The following is a 22,659-nucleotide window of genomic DNA, read 5'->3' on the forward strand; positions in this document are numbered from 1 at the left end:
TGCTCTCCCTCATGCACATATTTATCCCCTCTCGTGTTCAGTTGTCTTACCCTTCCTCCCGCCCTTGGTTTACTGAAGCTTGTGGCGAGGCAGTTGTCCTGAAACAACTTGCCTTTGCCTCATGGAAAGCAAACCCAACTGAGGGCAATCTCAGTTCTTTCCACAAAGCTCGGAACAAGTGTGTATCTACCCTCAGGAGAGCCAGAAAACATCTTTCTCATCTCAACTCTGAACTCTCATACCTCTCTCCCTCCTCAAAATCCTGGTGGCGTTTAATCAAATCTGTTTCTGGTGTATGTTCCCCCTCCATCCCCTCCCTTACCTCAAATGGCCGCACTGCTGATTCTACACGTGATAAAGCTGAATGTCTAAACTCGGTGTTTGCAGCTAAATCTTGTGTCCTAAACCCATCACTATCTCTACCCACTTTACCCAGTCGCACCCAACTGTCCCTGGACTCTGTATCCTTTTCTCCTGACAAGGTGGAGAGCTTGCTTTCAAACCTCGAGTCAGATTCTGCAACCGGTCCAGACGGCATCAGCCCACGTGTCCTCAAAGCCTGCTCTTCTGCTCTTGCTCACCCTCTCTCTGTTCTATTCACCCTCTCATTTGCCCAAGGTCATCTGCCATCTGCTTGATAATCTGCTAACATCACTGCCCTGCATAAAAAGGTGCAAAAACAGATCCCTATAACTACAGACCAATCAGCCTTCTCCCAATCATCAGCAAGGTGATGGAATCCATCATCGCCTCAGATATGAAATCCTTCCTCTTCTCCAATGGCTTGATTTCCAATCATCAATTTGGTTTCAGACCAGGTCACTCTACCCTGGATATGCTGCTTCTGCTCTCCCATCAATGGATGGAGGTCCTCAATGCCAGACAGGAAATCCGAGCCGTATCCCTGGACATATCACGTGCTTTTGACACAGTCTGGCACCCTGCCCTACTCACCAAACTCTCTTCCCATGGTATTCAAGGCCATCTCCACTCATGGCTCGCAGACTTCCTCTCCTGTCGCAGTCAACGTGTGGCCCTAAATGGAGCTCTTTCATCCCCTCTTCCTGTGCAGGCTGGAGTTCCTCAAAGTAGCGTTCTGGGCCCTGTTCTTTTTCTGGTTTTCATCAATGATCTCTCGGACTCTCTGGAAAATCCTCTATTTCTCTTTGCCGACGACTCCACCCTCTGCTGTACCATCTGTCATCCCTCAGACCGGCAAGCAGCAGCTTCTTCACTCACTGCAGATCTGGATAAAATCACAAACTGGTCCAACACGTGGAACATGTCTTTCAATCCAGACAAATCTCACACTCTCACTATGTCTCTTCGAAAGGACCGTTTACAAAACCCCCCCATCCACTTTCTCAACAATCCTCTGGAAGAAGTCTTTTCTTTCAAGCTTCTAGGTCTCACTATCTGCCATGACCTTTCCTGGGAAAGTCACATTTCCAACCTCGCCTCAAAAGCCAGTCGCCGACTGGGAATCCTCCATCGTGCTAAGTCCTTCCTCGGCCCTCTTGAGCTCCTGACCACTTACAAAGCTTTTGTCCGTAGCCTGATGGAGTACTGCTCTCCCCTCTGGGCTGGTGCTCCTGCCTCCCACCTTTCTCGGATTCACGCTGTTGAAACCAGGGCATTTAAGATCATCGGCATCTCCCGCAATGAAGCTGAGTCTTTGGGCCTCTCACTCAATCACCGCAGGTTGGTCGGTGGTCTTTCTGTCTTCTACCGACTCCTCTCCAGCCTTGCCCCCCCTGCTCTCTCTGCGATTTGTCCCCACCACATTTCCACAGGGCGCTCAAGGTCCGCCAACAACCCCCTTCTGATAAAACTACCAAAATCACGAATCACTGCTCATCTTCACTCTTTCATTCCTCTTTTTTCCCGCCTTTGGAATAAACTTCCTCACTCTATTCTTTCCCATTCTTCCCTCCAGGCTTTCAAAACAGCTGTTCACCACCACCTCTTATCTTCCCCCATCCAAATCCTCGATCTTTTCTACCCCCGATAATCCACCCAAGCCCACTTCCTTCAATTCCCCTGCTTTCCTTCCTGAAAGTCCCTGTAATGTCCATCTTCTCTTCGCCATGTTCCCGGTCCCATCCCCATCCCTCTCCCTTCCACAGTTCACCTAATGTGTCTGTTCCCCACTGTTTTGTCCCTTCCACTCCCGCCCCTCTTGTCTCATGCCTCCTTGCTGTGAGTTGTATGTTAGCTCTCATACGAGCCTCGACCAAGGTATACAAAAAAAAAAAAAAAAAATTAATTATAGATTAGAAAATATCGAAATGAGTAGGATTAGTTACTCAACTCCAGTAATGATAAATCTTGTTTTTGGTCATATTTTCGAAATGGTAGTGAATTCAATGTCGGTGCAGTCATTTCTTGGAGTAAATCAACCCCATAGAGTTCGAAAATGCACTCCATTTCCACTTCGGACATCCAGAAGTACCCGTAATCGTACCTGACCATACCCTAATTTAACCAACTCATGAAACTAAAAGTCGTCATATGGAGCGACCTCTAAATCACCTCCGATCAACTTAAATTTTTTATGCGCGTTATTGAATCATAGTGGAATAATTTAAGGCTTGTGGAGACAACATCTGAATTTTTTATATTTTTTTTGCTGTTTTTGGACCACCCTAGTATATATATATATATATATATATATATATATATATATATATATATATATATATATATATATATATATATATATATATATATATATATATATATATATATATATATATATATATATATATATATATATATATCCCCCCATGGATTCAAATCCCAATGCAACTGCTAAGTGCTAATCTGGTGCAGTACCGAAGGAATGACTGCATCTCGGACTGCATCATCTTATCCAGTCCCTCATCCGGTGGCACATTACAAGGGGTTATACTACAATTCCTTAACCTCAATCCCAAATTATTACCACTCATCATCCCCTGTGTGGTGCACATTCAAACAAGACGATTCTTAAGCTAACGTTTCCCTTCTTAATCACATCAAGATAGGCTAACTACTCGCACATGGACATTACAACTCTATACATTTCTTTCTCTTCCAAGGTAATATTGTTCCGAATCTGTAAACCATGCGCACTCAACATTCAGGTCCCAAAGTAAGTTATGCCGGTTAGTACGTGTGAGATAGGTCCCTTTCCTTTTTGTCTGTTGGGAGACTCGAAAACGTGCGTTGTGACGTCTTTAGTTAGGTTATTACATCAGCCATCTACATCCCATACATCTACCATCCCTTCTGCACGACCCAACCAGCCCATCACACTCCATCCCCACAGACAAACTCCTCTGGTACGACGATTTTTTCAGGGCAGATCCTGTTACTCTCTGCGCGAGCGAGGCCACGTGGCCACGAGGAATATTTGGGGCTACCGAGCAGGGGCCACAGCTCTGACTCGAAAGGGTGCAGCCGCAGGCCAATGAGGGACGGACAGCGAGATGATTCTCGCCAAGGCCCCGCCTCGTGTGGGAGGAGATATAGCCCCCGAGCAATGCCAGAAGAGTGGTAGAGAAACAGGAGTGGTGTGGACGGAAGGTCATGTGTTGTTTTCAGTGTCGTTGTCGTTGGCGTTGGTGCGAAGAGTTCGGTGGACAAGAGTGGAGTGGACGAAAGAAGACGTGGTTGTTGTTTTGTGCTTGTGGTAGTGGTTGTTGCGGTGGCTGCACAGAGAAGGCGGTTTTGTCGGGACGTGGACGGATCGGAATTTGAGTGCCCCAACGATTTGCCACGCAGGTTCCGTCCCAAACCACGAGCCTGGCACAAGCTCCCGGACCGTGTCCCGACGACCATTAGCGACCAGGTGCTGCATTTCCGAGCACACTTCCCTGCGACGGCAGGTACTCTTTTACTCTGACCTCCAGCTCGTCTCTCCTCACGCTACGAGGGGAACAATAAAATCCTGGTTTCTTTTCTTCTGTGTGTGCGTCTGAGTGTGTTGGGCCCGTCTTTTAAGTAGGAATTGTTTAAGTGTTTTTATTTGCATAATTGTAAATATTCCTTGCTTATATATTCACTTTAAGTCTCGCTTCTCTTGTCTTTTATTTTCTGTAAATAAAATAATTGTTTAAATGTTCCAGTTCGTTTCTGCCCTTTCTTTGATTGACTAAGCATGGTTCGGACTTGAGAATTAGTGAGGCCGTTTGGGCCGGTAAATTGTTCATTTGGTCCAGCGCGGCTTTGGTAACTTCCGCTCGGTTACGCCGGATCCGAGTCGGTGATAGCGACTCGATTTGGACAAAGTCGGCCGAGGGTGTGGTTTTCCCCAGTAGTTGGACGACATGGGTATTTAGGTATATTGAAATTAAGCAATTAACCCTTCCCCACGCCGTCGAAATATTGGCGACCACGGTCTGCTAAGGGACCCGTGAACTCTCGGACTGATCCGAGGGTCACGACCTAAATTCCGGGTGTTCGGTGGGAGACGACTCCACTGCTCCACCTAGTGGTCGTTTATCGCCACTGAACCCTGGCCCACAACAATATATACCTCTCCCCCCTTCAAACATAACAATATATACATAGTTTCTCTCAACTACAAATAGATGGTGGTTCATTTGACTTGGAGAAATTTGTGTTAATCAACAATTATTTTCAGATGCTCTTGTAACTGTCGGGCAATGGCAACAGGTGTTTGATTCACCACTCAAATCGCCCGTGTACATGTACCGGTAGCTGGGTAGAGATGGTGTTGCAGTTTCCAGCGACAGCTGTTTCTTCCACTTAATCATGTGGACGGCATCCTCTCTCAATCATGGCAGATAATCACAAGATCTAGCCATCTCTGTTGTTTCATAACAGTACTCTATAAAATGTACTGAGCACAAAAGCAAATATTTTGGTATTTCAGACAAACCTCATCCAATTTCTGGCAAATTTGGGGTCTTTCGGCAATTGATGCAGCGTGAAACAATCTCGGTTTGTATTACGAGACAAGTACCAAGGACGCATCGACTCAGAATATTTGTGGAAAATCTAAAATTATTCACCCTTTGAGTTCAATTGCAGGGAAATGTAACCACTTCAGGGTAATTGCAGGGTAATTAGACAGTACGGATATGATGGTCCACTTCCTGATGTGACATTATGGCTCATCTGAAGAAGAAAAAGATTTCGACTTTTGATCACAAATCTATGCACTTTATAATTCGGAAATTGGACAAAAGGACACATCATATCTATTTTGTAGGATGTCAAGGGATAAAATAGTGCTGAGGTGGTCTGAGCATTTGAGTTCCCCTTAAATACGACGACTGATACTTTGTTATTCTGATATTTAATAGTTTCTCATATTTTTCCATTCGAATTTTATTTGTAGATATAACTTCATATTGCTGTATGCATTTTATAACTCGCATTTTATCATCTCTTAATACATAATCATTAGAATTGGAACCTGTAAACCATCTCTTCATTGAAATTGTAACACTGACTCTGAGTCCTCGGACTTCTGTCACGTGATATTTGTAATAAAACCGCATTGAATTGAATTGAATTGAATGCCCTTGTAATTCATGTACAAGTACAATGTCGATTTACGTCTTTGTTTGACATGAAATATATTGTTACGGATCTGGAAACCATTTGCATTCAACATACAGATGTCCCAAAAGTCAGTTATGTCCTTTAAGTATGTGTGTAGTCAGATCCCTTTCCTTTTGTCTAGTGGGAGAATCAAAAGCATGCGTTGCGTTATCTTTTAGTTAGGTTATTAAATCTTTACATCCAACGAACCCTCCAACGAACAACCAACAACCAATCCATTCCCCCATCACGATCCACTACCCACCCACTGTCCACAAGCACTCTGACTTGTCAAGGCAGGGTCTTGCAGCCGTTCCTTGCCACTTCCACAAGCGTTCCTTCCACAAACGTTGCAACTCTTGCACGACGGCCTGTGCAACATTGATACTGTTAATCGTCAAGTATGAACCCGCGTGGAAAACTGGCTGGGGTTTCTCGGTAGGGGCCGTTGCAGCGTTGATACTGTTACTCGTCGAGTGTGGGCCCGCGTGGAGGAGTGGCTGGGGTTTCCCGGCAGGGGCCAAGGCCCCGCCCCGGAAAGGTGGGCTGTAGGACCTGTCCAATCAGAGGCGGACAGCGAGGTCTGTTCACCAAGGCCGCTCCCGGCTGAGGGAGGTCCATAAATTCCCGAGCACTCTCCAAGACAGGTGGTCTTTTTGAGGTCTTGGAGGGTCTTTTTGAGGTCTTGGAGAGTCTTTTTGGGGTCTTGTAGAGTCTTCTAAAAGTTATTTTGAAGAGTTTTTGGTGGGCGTCGAGGTGGCGAACATGTCTCTGCTGGCCTTCTATGAGGAAGGGAAGAGTGGCCCTGACCCCCCTCCGTGGACCCCAGCCATTCACCACCCAAGTGCCACCACGAACGAGTCCCACACGTACGACTGGGGCACCAAACCAGCGACCATTGTCAGGTGCCGCATCGCGGAGCATGCCCTTCCTCCAACGGACAGGTACACCACCGAACTCTGGCCCCCAGCTTGTCTCTCTCCACGGCTGCGAGGGTCCAATAAAGACTCTGGGTTTCTTTTCATTTTGTGTGTGTGTCTGCGTGTGGGCCCGTCTTTAAGTGGAACTGAATAAGTGTTTTTGGATCATTGTAAATACTTCTTGCATATTCGCGTTAAGTCTTGCTTTGTGTCTTCATTTACTGAAAATAAAACTTGTTAGAAATGCCCCCAGTTCGTTTCCGTCCCTTCTTGCATTGGTCCAGCATGGTTCGGATCTGAGTTTAGCCGTGTTTTTATACCCGATAATCCGTTCATTCCAGCCGGCACGGCTTTGACAGTTTCCGCTCGGCTGCACCCGAACCGGAGTTGGTAGTCGGTAGTTGGAACTCTACCGCAGTCGGTAGTGACCCGGTTCGAGCAAGACGTGCCGAGGGCGTGGTTTCCCCGGTAATCGAAATCGCGTATTTAATTAGGTAAATTGGTTATAGAAAAATAGACCCCACGCTACGCGGTTGAAATATTGGCGACCACGGCCAGTTAAACGACCCTCCGGCTCGCGGAGTTATCCGAGTGACGGCCGACAATTCCGGGGAGTTTGGTGGGAGATGACGCAAACCTCCCCCACCTCGTGGTCATTCTCGCCACCGACACCCGGCCCACAGCAATATGTTCAAGCTCCTCTATAAGCCTTCGATAAATGTAAAAATAAAAACATTAACAAAAGAAGAAGGCTGGCCTGTATAGCCTTTAAGTTATGCAAGTTAAAGGTTCCATGTTATCTTTCGTCGAGCTGGTGATCTGGCCAAATTCCTTGTTCGAGGCTAGGTGTATTATTTTCACGACGTGCATTAGGTGGGAACACAGGGAGAAGGATATGGCACAGACCTGATAAATAAATGGCCTTTACCTTTGGTTTACAAGGGACATTTATAAAAAAATTATCAGGCTGGAATCGGAGTACATTAATATAGTAATGGCTATTAAGTTTTAAGGAGAAAATGGACAAATTATCATTAATATAATTTATCCACATTGTCTCAAAAAATATATCGAAGAATAAGTTTTGTAAATTCAATTCATGGTGATTAAAGGCATAAAACAGTCCTTCAAATTCACGTAAATGGTGTTGACAATGCACTAACTCTCTCGATCGAGTGCAGCCTGTGGCTGCTGGTTGCATCATTGGTTGGGACGCGGTTATGCCTCTAATGCAGTGTCCCCCTTACCAGTACACTGGTGCTCATTTTGCCGACCTCGGAAGGACGACAGGCTGAGTCAACCTTCTGGTGTATTTTCATTCAGTGGCCAACAGGGCTTGAACTCAGGACCCTAGGATCCCAAGCCACCACCCTAGCCACTAAGCCAACACCAGGCTTAAGTGCACTAACTGATGTCACAGCACAAGCAGATTAGTCCTTCCTTGAAAGGTGCATCAGTGAGTCAGCTATAATTAGTATCAACAATATTGTAGCAACACAGTAATTCTCCTGAGGATAGTATGGTTTTCAGCAGTTCAAAATCCAGATTATTAAAACACAACTAAAACGAAAAATGTGAAAAATGTATTTTGGCCTTTCAAAGTGTTCAATTACTGTTTTGCTACTGGAATGACCGGTTTCAGACCCGGTCATTCTATCGCGGACATAGAAATCTCTCTCAACTTATCTCAAGCATTTTGTACAGTATGGCAGCCCAGCTTGATCTGTAAACTCTCTGCTTAGAGCATCCAGGTCACCTCATCTTATGACTGACTGACTTCCTCTACTCGATCCCAAATTCAGTGTGTTGCTCTTAACGGGATCCTCTCATCTCCTTTCCCTGTCAAGGCTGGAGTTGACTGCGAGGACAATTACTCGTAACGCCACTGAAATAGAGTCGAGTGCACTAAAGTCGAGTGCCTCATCGTCTCAGAAACTGCTCCACCCCATCTGCACCTCCCAGGCCAGGACACTCGCTGTGTTCCGCAGATTTTGGTGAGTACCGTGTGCATTTACTTAAAACCGTCCATAATGGATTCAGTAAACATTAATTTATGTTCTTTGTTGATTTATTCAGTTATTATGTCTTTAGTCTGTACTGTATTTACAGGAACTGGATTTACACATTTACTGCCTTTGCTCTTGTTCGAGTTAGGTTATGGCCAAAAATTTCTGACCAGGAACGCATCTTCGATTCATAACATCATGCCAATCAGAAAATCGTTTTTTATTTTCGTTTTACATTCAGTTTTTTAAGAATGCATCTTTAGCATAAATCAAGGGAGTCCTTGTACAACTAACAGGAAACAGGGGACACTGCATTAGCGGCACAGCCACACTCCCAGAATTTATGCAAGCAGCAGCTACAGGCTGAATATGAAAAATATATTCTTTCTGATTCCCTGGACAATCCTGCTCATTTATTGGTTGATGACTCCATCTAGTGCTGTATCTCCTCTTATCCTTCAGATAGGCAGGCAGCAGCCTCTTCCCTCCACAGACCTTTATGTAATCAGGAGCTCGTCCAACACTTGGAACACGTCTTTCAACCCCGCCAAATCCCACACACTCACCCTGTCTCTGCGAAAGAACCGTCTGGCAAACCCTCTTATCTACTTCCTCAACAAAGCACTTGAAGACGTGAAGCTACTCAAACTTTTGGGCCTCACCATCAACTATGCTCTTTCATGAGAAGACCATATTTTAAAGATGGCCTACAAAGTCAGCCACCTACTGGACATCCTTCCTCATGCAAGGTATTTTGTTGGCCAATCAGAACATTTGATACTCTACAAGGCCTTCATTCACAGCTTGTTGGCGTACTGCTCTCCCCTTTGGACTGACAACCCTGCCTCACACCTTGCCCTTCGTGATGCCACGGAAAGCAAGACCCTCAAAATAAGTGGGATGTGCAGTGACAAAGCTGAGTGTCTCGGCCTGTTACTTTCATGTCACAGACAGGTTTGTGGTCTCTCTGTATTCTACTGCCTCCTTTTTGTTCTTGCACCCTCTGCCTTCTCTTGGCTCTGTCCTTCCCAGGTTTCTGCATGGTGCATATAATTGTCTGCCAGTAATCCTGTTCTTGTTAAGCTCCCAAAATCCAGGCTCACTGCTCACCTCCACTCATTTGTTCCCATTTTATTCTGCTTAGAAGCCTGGTGTTGGCTTTGTGGTTAAGGTGGTTGGCTTGGGACCTTAGGGTCCTGAGTTTGAGCCCCTGTCGGACATTAAATTAACACCAGGTGGGGTTGGCTCGGCCTGTCATCCTTCCAAGGTCAGTGAAATGAGTACTATTGTACTGGGGTAATAATCATTCAGGGTAACCTGCGTCAGAGTAGTCATCCTTCCAAGGTCAGTGAAATTAGTACCATTGTACTGGGGTCATAATCATTTGGGGTAACCTGCGTCAGAGTGGCAACCCATGCACCTTCATAGCACAAAAGGAATGGTATTATTATTATTATTATTTTGCTTATGGAACCAACTTCCCCAGTCTGTTCAGTCCCGTTCTCCCCTCTGGAGCTTCAAGACCACTGTTCACCACTACCTCAGGTTTGCCACATCCATTCTCATTACCTCTTCTACCCCCAAATTACCCTATTCCCAAGCACTCCCCTTTTCCAGGTTATTGTAATCCCCCCACCCCTCCCACTTTTTCCTCCACCTCTTTTTGTTTGTTAGTGATCGGTTGGTTTGTTCATTTTCTGTTCCATCCTCGCTTCCCCTTCTTGCTGTGTTTCATTTCGTTTGTGTGAGGCTTGTTTACCCCATGTGTCCTCCTCCCTCTCCACCTTTAACTTACTCTCACTCTTACTTCTACTCTGTTGTTGGTGTTTCCCATTTTATTCCCTTCCCTTCTGCTCCAGCTCTTTGATGAGCCTCGATCATGTATACAAAAAAAAAAATAAGATACATACGAGTAGGTGGCTTCTCTGTATTCCAATGCCTCCTTTTTGGTCTTGGATGCTCTGCTTCCTCTTGGCTCTGTCCCTCCCAGGTTTCTGCAGAACGCACATGCATCAATCCCCAATCCATAGCGATGTTTCCTTCCATTCATACCAATATATATATATATATATATATATATATATATATATATATATATATATATATATATATATATATATATATATATATATATATATATATATATATATATATATATATTGTTGTGGTTGACCAAATTCGCAAACCACCATTCAGGTCCCTTAGGTGAGATATCTCGGTAAGTATATGTGTAGTTAGGCCCAAACCCGTTGTCTAGAGGGAATAAATGTCATTCATGAGGGCTGCGACTCTTCAGGATAGCCGTTTTTCTTTTACTATCTTTATTTTGGACCAACCGCCATTATTACCACCACCAACCACGTCTCAACAGCCATCACAACAACAACCACCAACCACAACGCCGCTTCACCACAACCGCCACGACCTTTACCGTCACAACTCGCCACCATCGCATCACCGTCATCTCGCGCCACTCGGCACCGATGCTGGACTCGTGTAGAGCGCGCACCGAGCAGCGTGTTCAAAAGCATCGCGGACTTTCCGCAGAAAAACGGATCAAAAACGACTCACGCTCACTTTTGTTCCGTCCAATCGGTGAGCGAGGGGCGATTTGGCCCCGCCTCCAGGGCGTTGGAGGGCGGTCGCTATATGCAAATTCATGGATCAAAAAGCATTCACGCCCACTTTTCCTCGGGCCAATGGGGAGCCAGCAAGAGAGGTGAAAGGTCGGAGGCAGAGGGTCAAAGATGAAGGAGCGAGGTCACGGGGGATATAAGGGGCCGCGTTCGTCAGTCGAGGCAGTTCAGTTCGCAGGAGGAAGAGTTCGGAGTTGGAAGTGGAGAAGAGAGCAGTTCGCAGTTAGCAGTTCGCAGTTAGCAGTTCGCAGTTAGCAGTTCGCAGTTGGGAGTTCGCGGAGTCGGAGTGAAGAGGACGGAGCTGTGGAGAGGCGGCGGCGGCGAAGGCGGACGAGGGGGTGCTCGCGTCGGATTCGGGGAACTGCGGAGAGAAAGGCCGGCGGCGCGACCGAGGTCGTGGTGGAGACGCTCGTCGCGGGACCCGCGATTTTGTGAAATCCTCCTTTCCCCGAGCATCAGCAACCCCCTCCTGTTTCCCCCCGCGCTGAGATAGTGCGACAAAAGGGGGCCCCCTTCCCACCCCCTACCAGACACTGTCCGCGAGGCCCGCGGAGTTGAGGCACCACCGCCACTTCGCGTCTCATCATCAGACGGGTAGGCCCGACCCGGTCTCGGCCCCAGGCCCGCCTCATCCTTGAGGGTGGTTCTTTTTCTTTTGCTTTGGGAATATGTGTTGTCGGCGCCGTCTGTGAAGTAAAATTGTATAAGTGTTGCCGTGCGCCCGGTAGTCGGTTAGATCTGCATTGTTGCATTTGCTTTTTGTGTAATATTGCATTGTCTTCTTCTTTTGCATGTGCTTTTGGTGGAATTGTATATGTGTGCTTTCCGTTCATCGCGAAATAAATGTGCTTCATGTTGAACTGTTTTCCCGCTTCGCTTCGTCTTTTCCTCTATTGAATCCCCATCTTGCTTCACGTAAAGGGTTGGTCGTGGGCAAAGACGCCCGATAATTAATCGAACCGTCGAGGCTGACGAATAACACCGCTCGGTTATCCCGATAGTACGGAACGGGTCGCTTAAGTGGCCCGTGTCCGAAGTCGACCTGCGGCGAGGTGCGATCGCCCGGTCTACCCTCCGTGTGGGTACTTAGGTAGGTCGAATTTGGCGAGCAACCCTATCCCACGCGGGGGCCGATTGGCACGATTGCGGTGAGACCGAAAGGTCCACCCGTGACTGGTTCCCGGCGTTAGTCCGAGAGGGTCACGACTGGATTGTCCGTCCGGTAGGCGACGTGCCGCGATTCGAGTTACGTGGCCGTCCGCACGCCGGCGGGCGCGAATCCGCAACAATATATATATATATATATATATATATATATATATATATATATATATATATATATACATATATATATATATATACCCCTCTATCACCAATGCTTCTAGAACTGCACAAAGAACTGCATGTAATTTTAGAATTATTTGAGATGTCTCAGTGAAAAAGTCCAAGTTCGTTGGTGCTGCCCAAGAAAAACCCATCAGCAGTGTGGGCCCTACACTCTCACCGTGACATAATTATAAGAAACAATTCAGCAAACTGAAATACAGTGTATCCATCCATCCCTCCATCCATGAGGACCAAACTCTGCACAGAGCATCAGTGCTGCTGAAGCATTCTCCTGGGCTGTTGGACACAATCCTGGACGGGTCGCCACTCCGACACACGATACTCGAATGGCAAACTACAAGCATGCTTCTATATACCACTCACACAAATTAGCTGACCTAATATCGTCATTTGACTTGGAAAACTACTTTGCCACTATATTCTCGAATGAAGATTTATCAGATTCTGGGATGCTGATCCTGTTGATGTGGATACAGGGACAATAATACCGATAAGAATCCCAGATATAAAGTGGGGATAGTGATGATGACATATCTGGCATCTGCAATAAACAGGAATGAGGCCATTTGGTCATCATTCCTCTGCTATTTCACCATCCCATTAATTTAATATTCCAGTATGTTCATCATCTATTACACAAACCTGAGCTTTCCCATTTAATCAATTTCCCTTAGTGGGGAGGACAAGAGAGAGAGAGAGAGGGAGTGGAGGAGAAGTGGAGATGAAAACAGTGAATCAGGCAGAGCGACAGCACGAGGGTGTGTTTATTTTTAGGGATACAAATTGTTGTAGGTGAGGGATCAACAATCATTGACTGCACATTGACCTTTTAACGAGATCCTCTCAATGACGATACATGCATCAATCATACATCCATACCTTTGCTCCCTACCAGTCATACCAATGTATACACATCCTCTATCCCTAAAGCTTCCAGGTACCTCTCTAACTCAAATTTAAACCTATCTACTGTTTATGCTGTTACTGTATTTCCAAGAGACTATTCTAAGCTTTAACTACTCTCTGAGTGAAAGACCTCTATCTTACTACCCTGATCTGACTTGATATTGTTATACTTGTTCTGGATTAAGTGGAACACTTCACTCAACAAAGAAAATAGCTTCCAAATTGATAGTCTATCTTAAAAAAATAAATGAATAAAAAGACTGCTGTCATATTGTAATTTGTCGCTGTAGATTACAGTTGAAAAAATAAAATCTGAAAACACAAATGAAGAGCTTGACAGCACCAGAAAACTCACCTTTAAGCAATGTAGTCAAGGTTCGATTTTCGACTTTCATATAAACACTCAGATTGGTGCTTCGAACACAGGCATGTCTTCATAAAGTGTGCCATCCCTCAGATGGATGTTAAGCCAGGTGTCCCGTCTGCTGGCACTGTTTGATGATGAATATTAAAGATCCTATGGGTATTTTTTTTTTTTTTACCTGCGGCACGTCGCAGGTCCACAAGAGCTTCGCATTGCTGTTGTTGTCGGGGGTTGATTTTTGAAATGTGCACCCATTGGTCAGACAGCTGCCGGACCACACCCACATGGTCGCTTGACTCCACCCACCATGACACTCAAACAAAAATCATATGGCCACCATCTTGGTTTTCAGGTGGACCGAACACATCAGGCCTGGAGGCCTCTGCCGATTATACACTGTCCGGGTTTGTTGCGTCAGATTTCCATTGGCTTTGTTTGGGTCGAGTGTTAATCACGACTAGCCAAACCCACGCTCCGCGCAAAGTTTCTAAAGTAAAGGTTCGTTACGACGTCAATATATCCAGTGTCCACAATGTGATTTATAGAACTTCTTTATATACAATGTTTCTTGTTACATTTTTTGAGTCAAATGCACATTCTGAGGTAGTCAGCATGTGCAGAAGAGGGTTTTACATTGCAGACACTGTTTTCTAGGAGTGGAATTACGCCTCTCAGCGGTGACGGTTTGTCGACGACAGATGTAATGACGTCAGCGAATGACCGATGATGTCATGACGTCCTTACACCTATCTGCAGTGATGTCACATGTCGCCGTGCAAACAAATGTAAAAATTAGAAAATCGCCAAAAATTCCCAAACCTGTCCATCTGGCGCGATCTCACATAGCCAATGCTGTTCATTAGACCACAGAGCACCCGCATGCCGAAAGTGGCGACAATCCGTCTCGCAGTTTAGGAGGCGATACGTAATAATGAGGGACCCCGAAAAATCGAATCATATGTCGAATAACAGCAAGGTTTAATCAGGCCTATCAGAACACATGGTACATCAGAATGCAATGTAATCAAGCGCTACGTTACATTACATAATCAAGCATTAAGTTACGTAAATTACGAGAAAAAAAATATCATTATGTCGTTTTTCAATGGCCCCATGTTGGGGTGAAACAATCCGTGACTGTGTGATGAATCAGCTCGTTCTGCAAAACCAAGGTGGAGGTCGACATGGATGAGAGGAGGAGAGGAGATTGGGACTATACTCTGTGCAGAGCGTTGGTGCTGCTTAAGCAGTCTTCTTACCTGTTGGGCACAATCCTGGACAGGTCGCCACTCTGACACAGTACAACAGCATGCTGACACTCATTTTGCTGACCTCGGAAGGATGAGGGGCCGAGTTAACCCCACCTGGTATTAATTTAACAGCTGAGCGGGATTTGAACTCAGGACCCAAGGATCCAAAGCCCACCACCCTAACCATTAAGCCAACACCAGACATATGGATGAGAGTTGTCGAGTTAATCTTTTAACAGCAAAAAAATGTGCGTTTCCCAATCGTGCTGTTGATCTTTGAGGAGTGCTTTAAATGCGTGTTTCCCAATCGGCCCATTACCAGATTTTGTCACAGGTTGCGACCACAGTGCAGTCATTCTTGTTATTTTCACAAGCAGTAGGTCATTGCATGCCGACAAAATGGCCAAATTCACTCCCCAGCTGAGAGTGAAAATGCAAAGGCAAACCACTCGGTGTAAACCTCCTCTTCTCTTCTTCTCACACCTCTCATCAGCACCCATTTGTTACCTGTACAACCTGAACATCAGCACTCATTTGTCACCTCTACCACGTCCAATGAAATCTACTGTTTTATGCTCACTTTGCAATAAACTCTACATCGGTAAAACTGGACAAAATCTTGGAGACCGCTTTAGAGAACACCTCTGCAATGTCAGAAACAACAATGATGATCTTCGTAAACCGATTCCTCAGCACTTCAACCAGGCAGGGCAAGCTATTCATCACATGTCTGTCTGTGGTTTGATACTCCACCATAAAAGTAATGACTCCTGGAAACTCAAGGAATAGGACTTCATCCATAAACTTGGAACAGCAGCACCCATTCAGGCTCATCCTTCAACCCTCTCTTCTTATACTTTTTCAGTCCATTTACTTCCTCATTTTCCACTTCCTTGTCCCTCTCCCTTCTCCGCCCCCACTACCACCCCCCTACTACATCCCCTACCCCTCCTATACACCCCTCCCCCCTCCCCTCCCCCCCCACACCATCCTATCTCCATTTCTATCTCTTCACCGGTTCCTTTCTTACTTTATCTTCTCATTTTATCTCCCTTCTTTCTCTTCCTCTTCTCTCCACGAACACATCACTCATGGCGTTTCACCCTGAGATATACATCACATATGACGTGCAAACCTCTGTCCAATCGGTGTTCCCCATTCCCAGCACATCAGTGATGACATCATTTGCGGAGCTCTCTTTTCACCAACCCCACCAGATTTCCGTTCTATTTTGCTCTGACGAAGGGTAAGGCCCGAAACATCAGCTTCTCTTCTCTCCGTGGCGGATTGATTACCATTTAAGGTATTTTATTTCCTCCGAGCAAATACAACCCGTCGCTTCACTGATGGGGGGGGGGGTATTAAGGAGGGGGGATGAGAGAGGAGGGAGGGGAGGGAGTGAGAGGAAGAGAGGAGAGGAGGGAGGGGAGAAAGAAGAGGCAGGAGGGAGGGGAAGCTCGGAAGGGGGAACAGCGAGGAAGGGGGGGAAGTGAGTAGAGCTATGCATCACCAAATTTTGCTATACCGTGGGAGGGAGGGATGCGAGGACAGGGTGTGAGGGAGGGAGAGAGGGAGGAGTATGAAAAAAAAAGAAGAAAGAAAGGTGAGAGGTTAGTAAAGAGAATAATGTTGTGCTTAATGACCGAACACACACACAAAAACAAACTCATGTCAGAACAGCTGTACACACAATGACACAACAGAGTTTGTAAAGTACTCCACTGGCACATCCGCAAAAACTTTGATGTCCCAGTTCCAGAAAATTTGTTGGAACATGAACCAAAAGTAATCACTGAGAACATGGAAGTATCTACTGCTCACACACAAACTAATGATTCCACCGAGCGTGAACATCGAAAACAAAGCGTTGCAACCAGATATCATAGGTACAAAAAAAAACAAGAGAAGGAGGCATTGCTGATTGAGGTGTTAATAGCAGTGATTTTTGGACTACACGATGTAGAAACCAAGAAAATGACCAAACACCAAGACCTCAAGAATGAAGTGAGAAGATCCTGGAAGTTGAAGAATGCCAAAGTTGCACCAGTGACAGCTGGAGCTACAGTAATGATGGCAAAGAACCTCACAGAGATATTAACCATAGGGGCAGTATCCCTGGGTGCTCACCTGGTCGTGGCTGGATAAGATAATCAGGCAACCACTGGTAGGTATGGATGACCAACAAAATATATAATGGAGAAGAAAGTAAATACCAATGGATTTTTTTTTAGGCCATGAACAAACCTTGGTAAATCACGGGTGATAAAGGTTGTGGTCAAGTTTCATCGGAATTGCGTTTGTGGTTTTGGAGAAGAAAGCAAACATATTTTGGGGGGCAACCCTCCATAAATCCCCTTCAAGCCAGATTTTTATAATGTCATGAACAAACTTTGGTAGGTTTGTTACCTGTACAACCACATGAGTGGAGGTGATGAAGATTGTTGTGGACTTTTATCGGAATTGTATAATTTGAGAAGAAAGTAAATTCCTCTTTGGGGAAGGAACCCACTCCCCCTGCCCCCCCCCATAAACCTGAGAAGAAGTCGCAAGTATTTGTGGATGGACGGACAGACGGACAGACGACTCGCCATCCCATAAGCTCCCCGGAACTACTTTACAGGTGAGCTAAAAACCATTCCTAGGAATATTATAATAAACGAATAACAGTTGGAAGCTGTCCAGGGTTGAGCAAAGATCCTCAAGAGAGCCATCAGCACAAAACTTTGAGAACAGAAAACTTCACAGCTTGGTCCATGAATCGTGACCCCTTACTGAAATGAAGGTGTATACTTTGAGCCCACCCTGGGAGGGAGGACTCCATTCCACATTCTAAAACCCACACATGGACATATCAATCAACGAGAGACACACACACACACACACACACACACACACACACACACACACACACACACACACACACACACACACACACACACACACACACACACACACATTGCCTTTTATTAGTCTAGATTTGTTTTTACAATTCATGGTGATGTACAATATTAGTTACACATATGTTTGATGATTAAGTTACTGGGAGGGCTTTATTTCATTGTACAAAAATGTATAGTATAACGTATACGGAGGGGAAATGTCACCTGTTCAAGAGCTTGCTTGGAACACATGCCAAAGGCTGTTTTTGATGCAAATTTAAAAGAAACAACTTCCAATGTGAAATAAAATGTTCGATGTAAAAGTAAATGCCAGCATGTATTAATCTGAGACTTAATTGTGGTGGAACTTGTACTTTAAATCACATGGAGGACACAGACATGGGTAGAAGCTCAGTGTATTTTGATGAATTACAAGGACATTAGTAGACAATGGACAAACACATTGGGTGTACAGTAATTCCTCGCTTAATCCGGCTTTACACCATGCAATCTCATTATAACATGGCATATGTACGATGGAACACTTCGCATAACATGGAAGGTGCCCATTATAATGCGGTTTCTGAGCGGCGGTCGACGACCATTCCTGCACTGCATGGCTGGCTGCGTGACACGTCCTCAACCACCGTAACTTTTTAATCAAATTTAACGATGCCATCCATTGAATAATTAGTGGTAAGTGACCAGCCATTGATAATAGTGTTTCTGTGAGCAAGAAAAGGAAATCTATTTTGTTGGATATTAAATTACAATTTGTAATTTTTTACAATTTTTTTTACAAAAAAATACAAAAACATACAAATTTTTTTCATCAGCTATATTAACCAGAGAGTTGGTGGCAAAGCCAACCAATGCTCACCTGTTTATACATTTATCGTTTTTAAAAGACATCTAATATTTTTTATAAAGCATTGCAGTGAAGTCTGATCCAAATAATTTTAAAGCAATATATGTATTTGTATATTGTAATCAGTAAACTAGTACGCATATTAAATGAATGGCAAGCGTCTAGTATAAACAGGCGAGCATTGGGTGGCTTTTGACACCATCTTAGGTTGAAATTAAAAATTAAAATCATTTGTTAATTTCAACTTCACTACACCAATAGTATACCCCAAAGGAACCTCCATGCCAAATATCAGCATCCTAGTACACATATTAAATGAATGGCAAGCTTCTCAAAAAGAACTTGCACCAAAAACTTTAACGTTGATGTGCTACAAAAAAGTTAAGTTCAAAACAGGTCAAAAATTTAAAACATTTGAAATTATTTTTCAATTTCAACTTCACCACATCAATAATATACCCCAAAGGAACCTCCATGCCAAATATCAGCATCCTAGTACACATATTAAATGAATGGCAAGCTTCTAAATAACTTGCACCAAAAACTTTAACATTTTCACGCTCACGCTGACGCTCACGCTCATGCCGGGGGTAACGCTATAGCTCTCTGGTCTTCGAACAGGCGAGCTAAAAAGGGGAAATGTGCTGTGGATGTAGGACGCGCTCAGTCTTACTGAATCAATATCAAGGACAATCCGTGCAAATGCCGATAAAATCAAAGCAAGTTGCAAAAGTGTTACAAAGATAAAGTGTACACGAACAACCATAATGGAAAAAAAATGGAGGAAAGGCTGTTGATTACCTAGAATGGAGAACACCAGAACCAAGAAAATGTTGTCTCTATCTCTATCTCCCCTTTTAAATCATTTCTTATGGGAAAATTCTTTTTGCATAACATGATTTCGCTTGATACAGTACTTTTTTAGGACCACATCTACCACGTTTTGCAAGGAATTGCTGGATAGGATTTCAACCTGGGTAGTCTCGCATCATAAGCTAGGGGTTCAGAAGGGAATACTAATAGACCGGCTCAAATGATGAAAGGCTATGGATAAGCTCTCTTTTGACGTTATCATTAAATCCAACTCATATTTTCAGACCGCAAAAAAACCAAACTGAGCAACGATACAACATTCTCTCTGCACTCCCGTCTAATATGCATTATTATTTATTACCCCGCACATGCGAAGTGAAAAGAGGGGTTGCAATTGGTTCATGTCCGTCCGTCTTATCAGTTTATGATCGAGGAACAGCTTATTTAAATTGAGTGTTGCATTTTAAACACAAATCGGAACATGAATAAGAATACAAGTCTGCCGTTTTACCGTACCTTGGTCCTGAATTTGCCCTGATCGCACGTGTGCAGAGAGGAGTGAGATCATATTTTCACTCTGTCTGCCTGCCTGGCACTCAAACAAAATTGGAAATCATTCCAAACAGGAAACTTACTGTTTTTAAGGACGTCATAATGGACACATACAACAGGCATGAATAAATAATGCAAGGTGTTAGATAGGGAGGTGTAATAGACACTGGGGAAAACGATGGTGGAACCCAAAATTTTTTATTTATTTAAGCACATTTACACCACTTTAAACCTTTATTTTAATTGAATTATATACTTGAAGACTGTATAAAACAAATTGCCTTGATAATTAATACTTCAAAGAACCAAGATATATATATATATATATATATATATATATATATTGTTGCGAATTCGCGCCTGCCGGCGTGCGATTGGCCGCTCGACTCGAATGGCGGCCACCTCGCCCACCGGAATGGACAATTCTGTCGTGACCCTCTCGGAACAACGCCGGGAGCCAGTCACGGGTGGGGGTTTAACCCCAACACGACCGTGCCAATTGCCCACCCGCGCAGGATAGGGTTGCTCGCCAAATTCGATCTACCTAAGTACCTGCGCGGATGGTCGACCGGGCGATCGTACCTCGCCACAGGCCGACTCCAGACAAGAACCGCTTAAGCGGTCCGTTCCGTGCTATCGGGATAACCGAGCGGTGTTATTGTCGGCCTCGACGGTTGCGATTAATTATCGGGCGTTTTAAGCCCACTACGAACCCTTTACGTGAAGCAGGATGGAGAGTCAATAAAGAAAAGACGAAGCGAAACGGGAAAACAGTTCACACAATGCACATTTATTACGCGACACACGGAAAGCACACATATACAGCCAAACAGTCAGAATGCACCTATATCAAGTAAACAAAAGAAACGACGCAGAGTTACAACCGAATACGCGTACACACGGCAACACTTACACAGTTCTACTTTACAAGACACGGCGCCGACACACATTTACTCAAAAGAAAAGGAAATAAGCCGCCCTCATAGACAAGGGGGAAGACGGGCCTGTAGGCCAATATGTGCGCGGGACCTGGAGGAGCGGCCAGGTCCGCGAGACCGGGTGTGTCCTACCCGCGTCCTCGTGACGCGTTGGCGGACGAGCCGCAGATGTGGCCGCGTGGCTGTGCCCCGACTCCGTGCTCCTTCGCGGGTTTCGTTGGCACGACGTTTGGAGTGGGGTGGGAACGGAGCCCCCTTGTTGCACTATCTCAGCACGGGGGGAAAAGGGGGAATTGTTGATACTCTGTGGGAGGGAGAATGGCTGGCTGGCTTGGGTCCCGCGACGAGCGATCTCCCGCCGCGACCTCGTCGCCGACCGCCATCCTTCTCGCCTCGGACCCGAGCTCCTTGGCCTCTTCCTCCAACTCTCCTCAGCTGACTGCAGAACCCAACTTGACGCCTTCGTCTCCCGACTCCACTCTGCCACCAAAACTGACTCTGCCCCAACTCTACCTTGCGCTCGGCATTTTATAGGCCGGCAGGAGAACCCATATGCAAATTTCCGGATCAGGATGAGCTCGGGGGCGGAGCCACGCTCGCCCATTGGATAGAGGAAAAGTGGGCGTGAACCTCCTCTGATCCTAGAATTTGCATATTTCGATTTCACACGGACCCGGCTGGAGGCGGGGCCAAGCCGCTCCATGCTTGCTGATTGGATGGATCAGAAGTGGGCGTGTAGCATTCTTGATCCGAATTTTCCCTCGGAAAGGCCGCTATTTGCACTCGCGGCTCGGTGCGTATCGCTTGAACGAGCCCAAGACAGCCCGACGCTCAGTGTTCACAGGTGATGCGGGAATGGCCGTAGAAGGAGAGGGGTGAGGGTGGTGGAGGGTTTATCGGTGGTGGTTTGATGGTTATGGAGGTTGAGACGTGGTTGGTTCAAAATGAAGATAGAACAGAAAACGCCTAACTCAAAGCGTCGCAGCCTGAATGAATCACATAAATTCCCTCTAAACAACAGGTTTGGGGCTAACTACACATGTACTTAGAGTTATCTCACCTACGGGACCTGAATGGTGGTTTGCGAAATTCCACAGCCGTAACAATATATATATATATATATATATATATATATATATATATATATATATATATATATATATATATATATATATATATATATATATATCCAATCACAAGTCTTCCTTTCAAGTGAATGACTGCTGTTTTTGTTGGCGTTGTAATCGATTGCGTAGTGCTTTGTATATGGAATGCAAGTGGATGTGTCGGTTGAGGGAGTTTTCACAAGAGTACCAGGCCTCAATAATCTCACGGTTCACCCTTGATGATCATGTGCCAAAGATAGTTGTCTGATTACATGAGAACGTGTGTGTGTGTGTGTGTGTGTGTGTGTGTTGCAACCCAGGACAACTTGTCTTGTCGCATGACAGCATGTTGGTGCTCGGTTAGCCATGTGGAAAAGCATTTGGACGTTTGGGCAAACCAAATACGTTGGCCATTTTGCTCCATCCATTTTCCATTCTATCCTGACAAGTGCCCCAGTCCCTGCTGATGAGAAAGATCCCCATAACATGATGCTGCCACCACCATGCTTCACAGTAGGGAT

General features: G+C 45.2%; 1 protein-coding gene and 1 long non-coding RNA gene across 12 annotated transcripts in view; one reads left to right on the forward strand and one right to left on the reverse strand.

Moving 5' to 3' along the window:
• The window catches only part of FBF1 (Fas binding factor 1), a 215,869-nt gene that overhangs the window by 119,130 nt on the left and 74,080 nt on the right, over positions 1 to 22,659 (reverse strand). For 6 of the 8 annotated variants that reach the window (XR_015058923.1, XM_085883880.1, XM_085883875.1 and 3 more), the window contains one exon: positions 10,390 to 10,473. The exons of the other annotated variants lie outside the window; for them this stretch is intronic. Coding sequence is in view for 4 of the 6 variants with exons in the window: in XM_085883875.1 (XP_085740001.1) it covers positions 10,390 to 10,473 (84 nt within the window). In the remaining 2 variants the exon portion in view is untranslated. The remainder of the gene's footprint in view (positions 1 to 10,389; positions 10,474 to 22,659) is intronic. 8 annotated transcript variants of the gene reach the window in all.
• Positions 1 to 22,659, forward strand: part of LOC147024208 (uncharacterized) — a 46,781-nt gene that overhangs the window by 21,647 nt on the left and 2,475 nt on the right. For 3 of the 4 annotated variants that reach the window (XR_015058926.1, XR_015058925.1, XR_015058927.1), the window contains one exon: positions 8,321 to 8,467. This is a non-coding gene — a long non-coding RNA (uncharacterized LOC147024208). Of the gene's footprint in view, positions 1 to 3,765; positions 3,870 to 8,320; positions 8,468 to 22,659 lie in introns of all 4 variants that reach the window. The other variant, XR_015058928.1, reaches the window with a different exon arrangement.

The sequence above is a fragment of the Eptatretus burgeri genome, chromosome 6 (genome assembly GCF_056783735.1).
Source record: "Eptatretus burgeri isolate ZD-2024b chromosome 6, Ebu_testis_v1, whole genome shotgun sequence".
Classification (NCBI taxonomy): domain Eukaryota; kingdom Metazoa; phylum Chordata; class Myxini; order Myxiniformes; family Myxinidae; genus Eptatretus; species Eptatretus burgeri.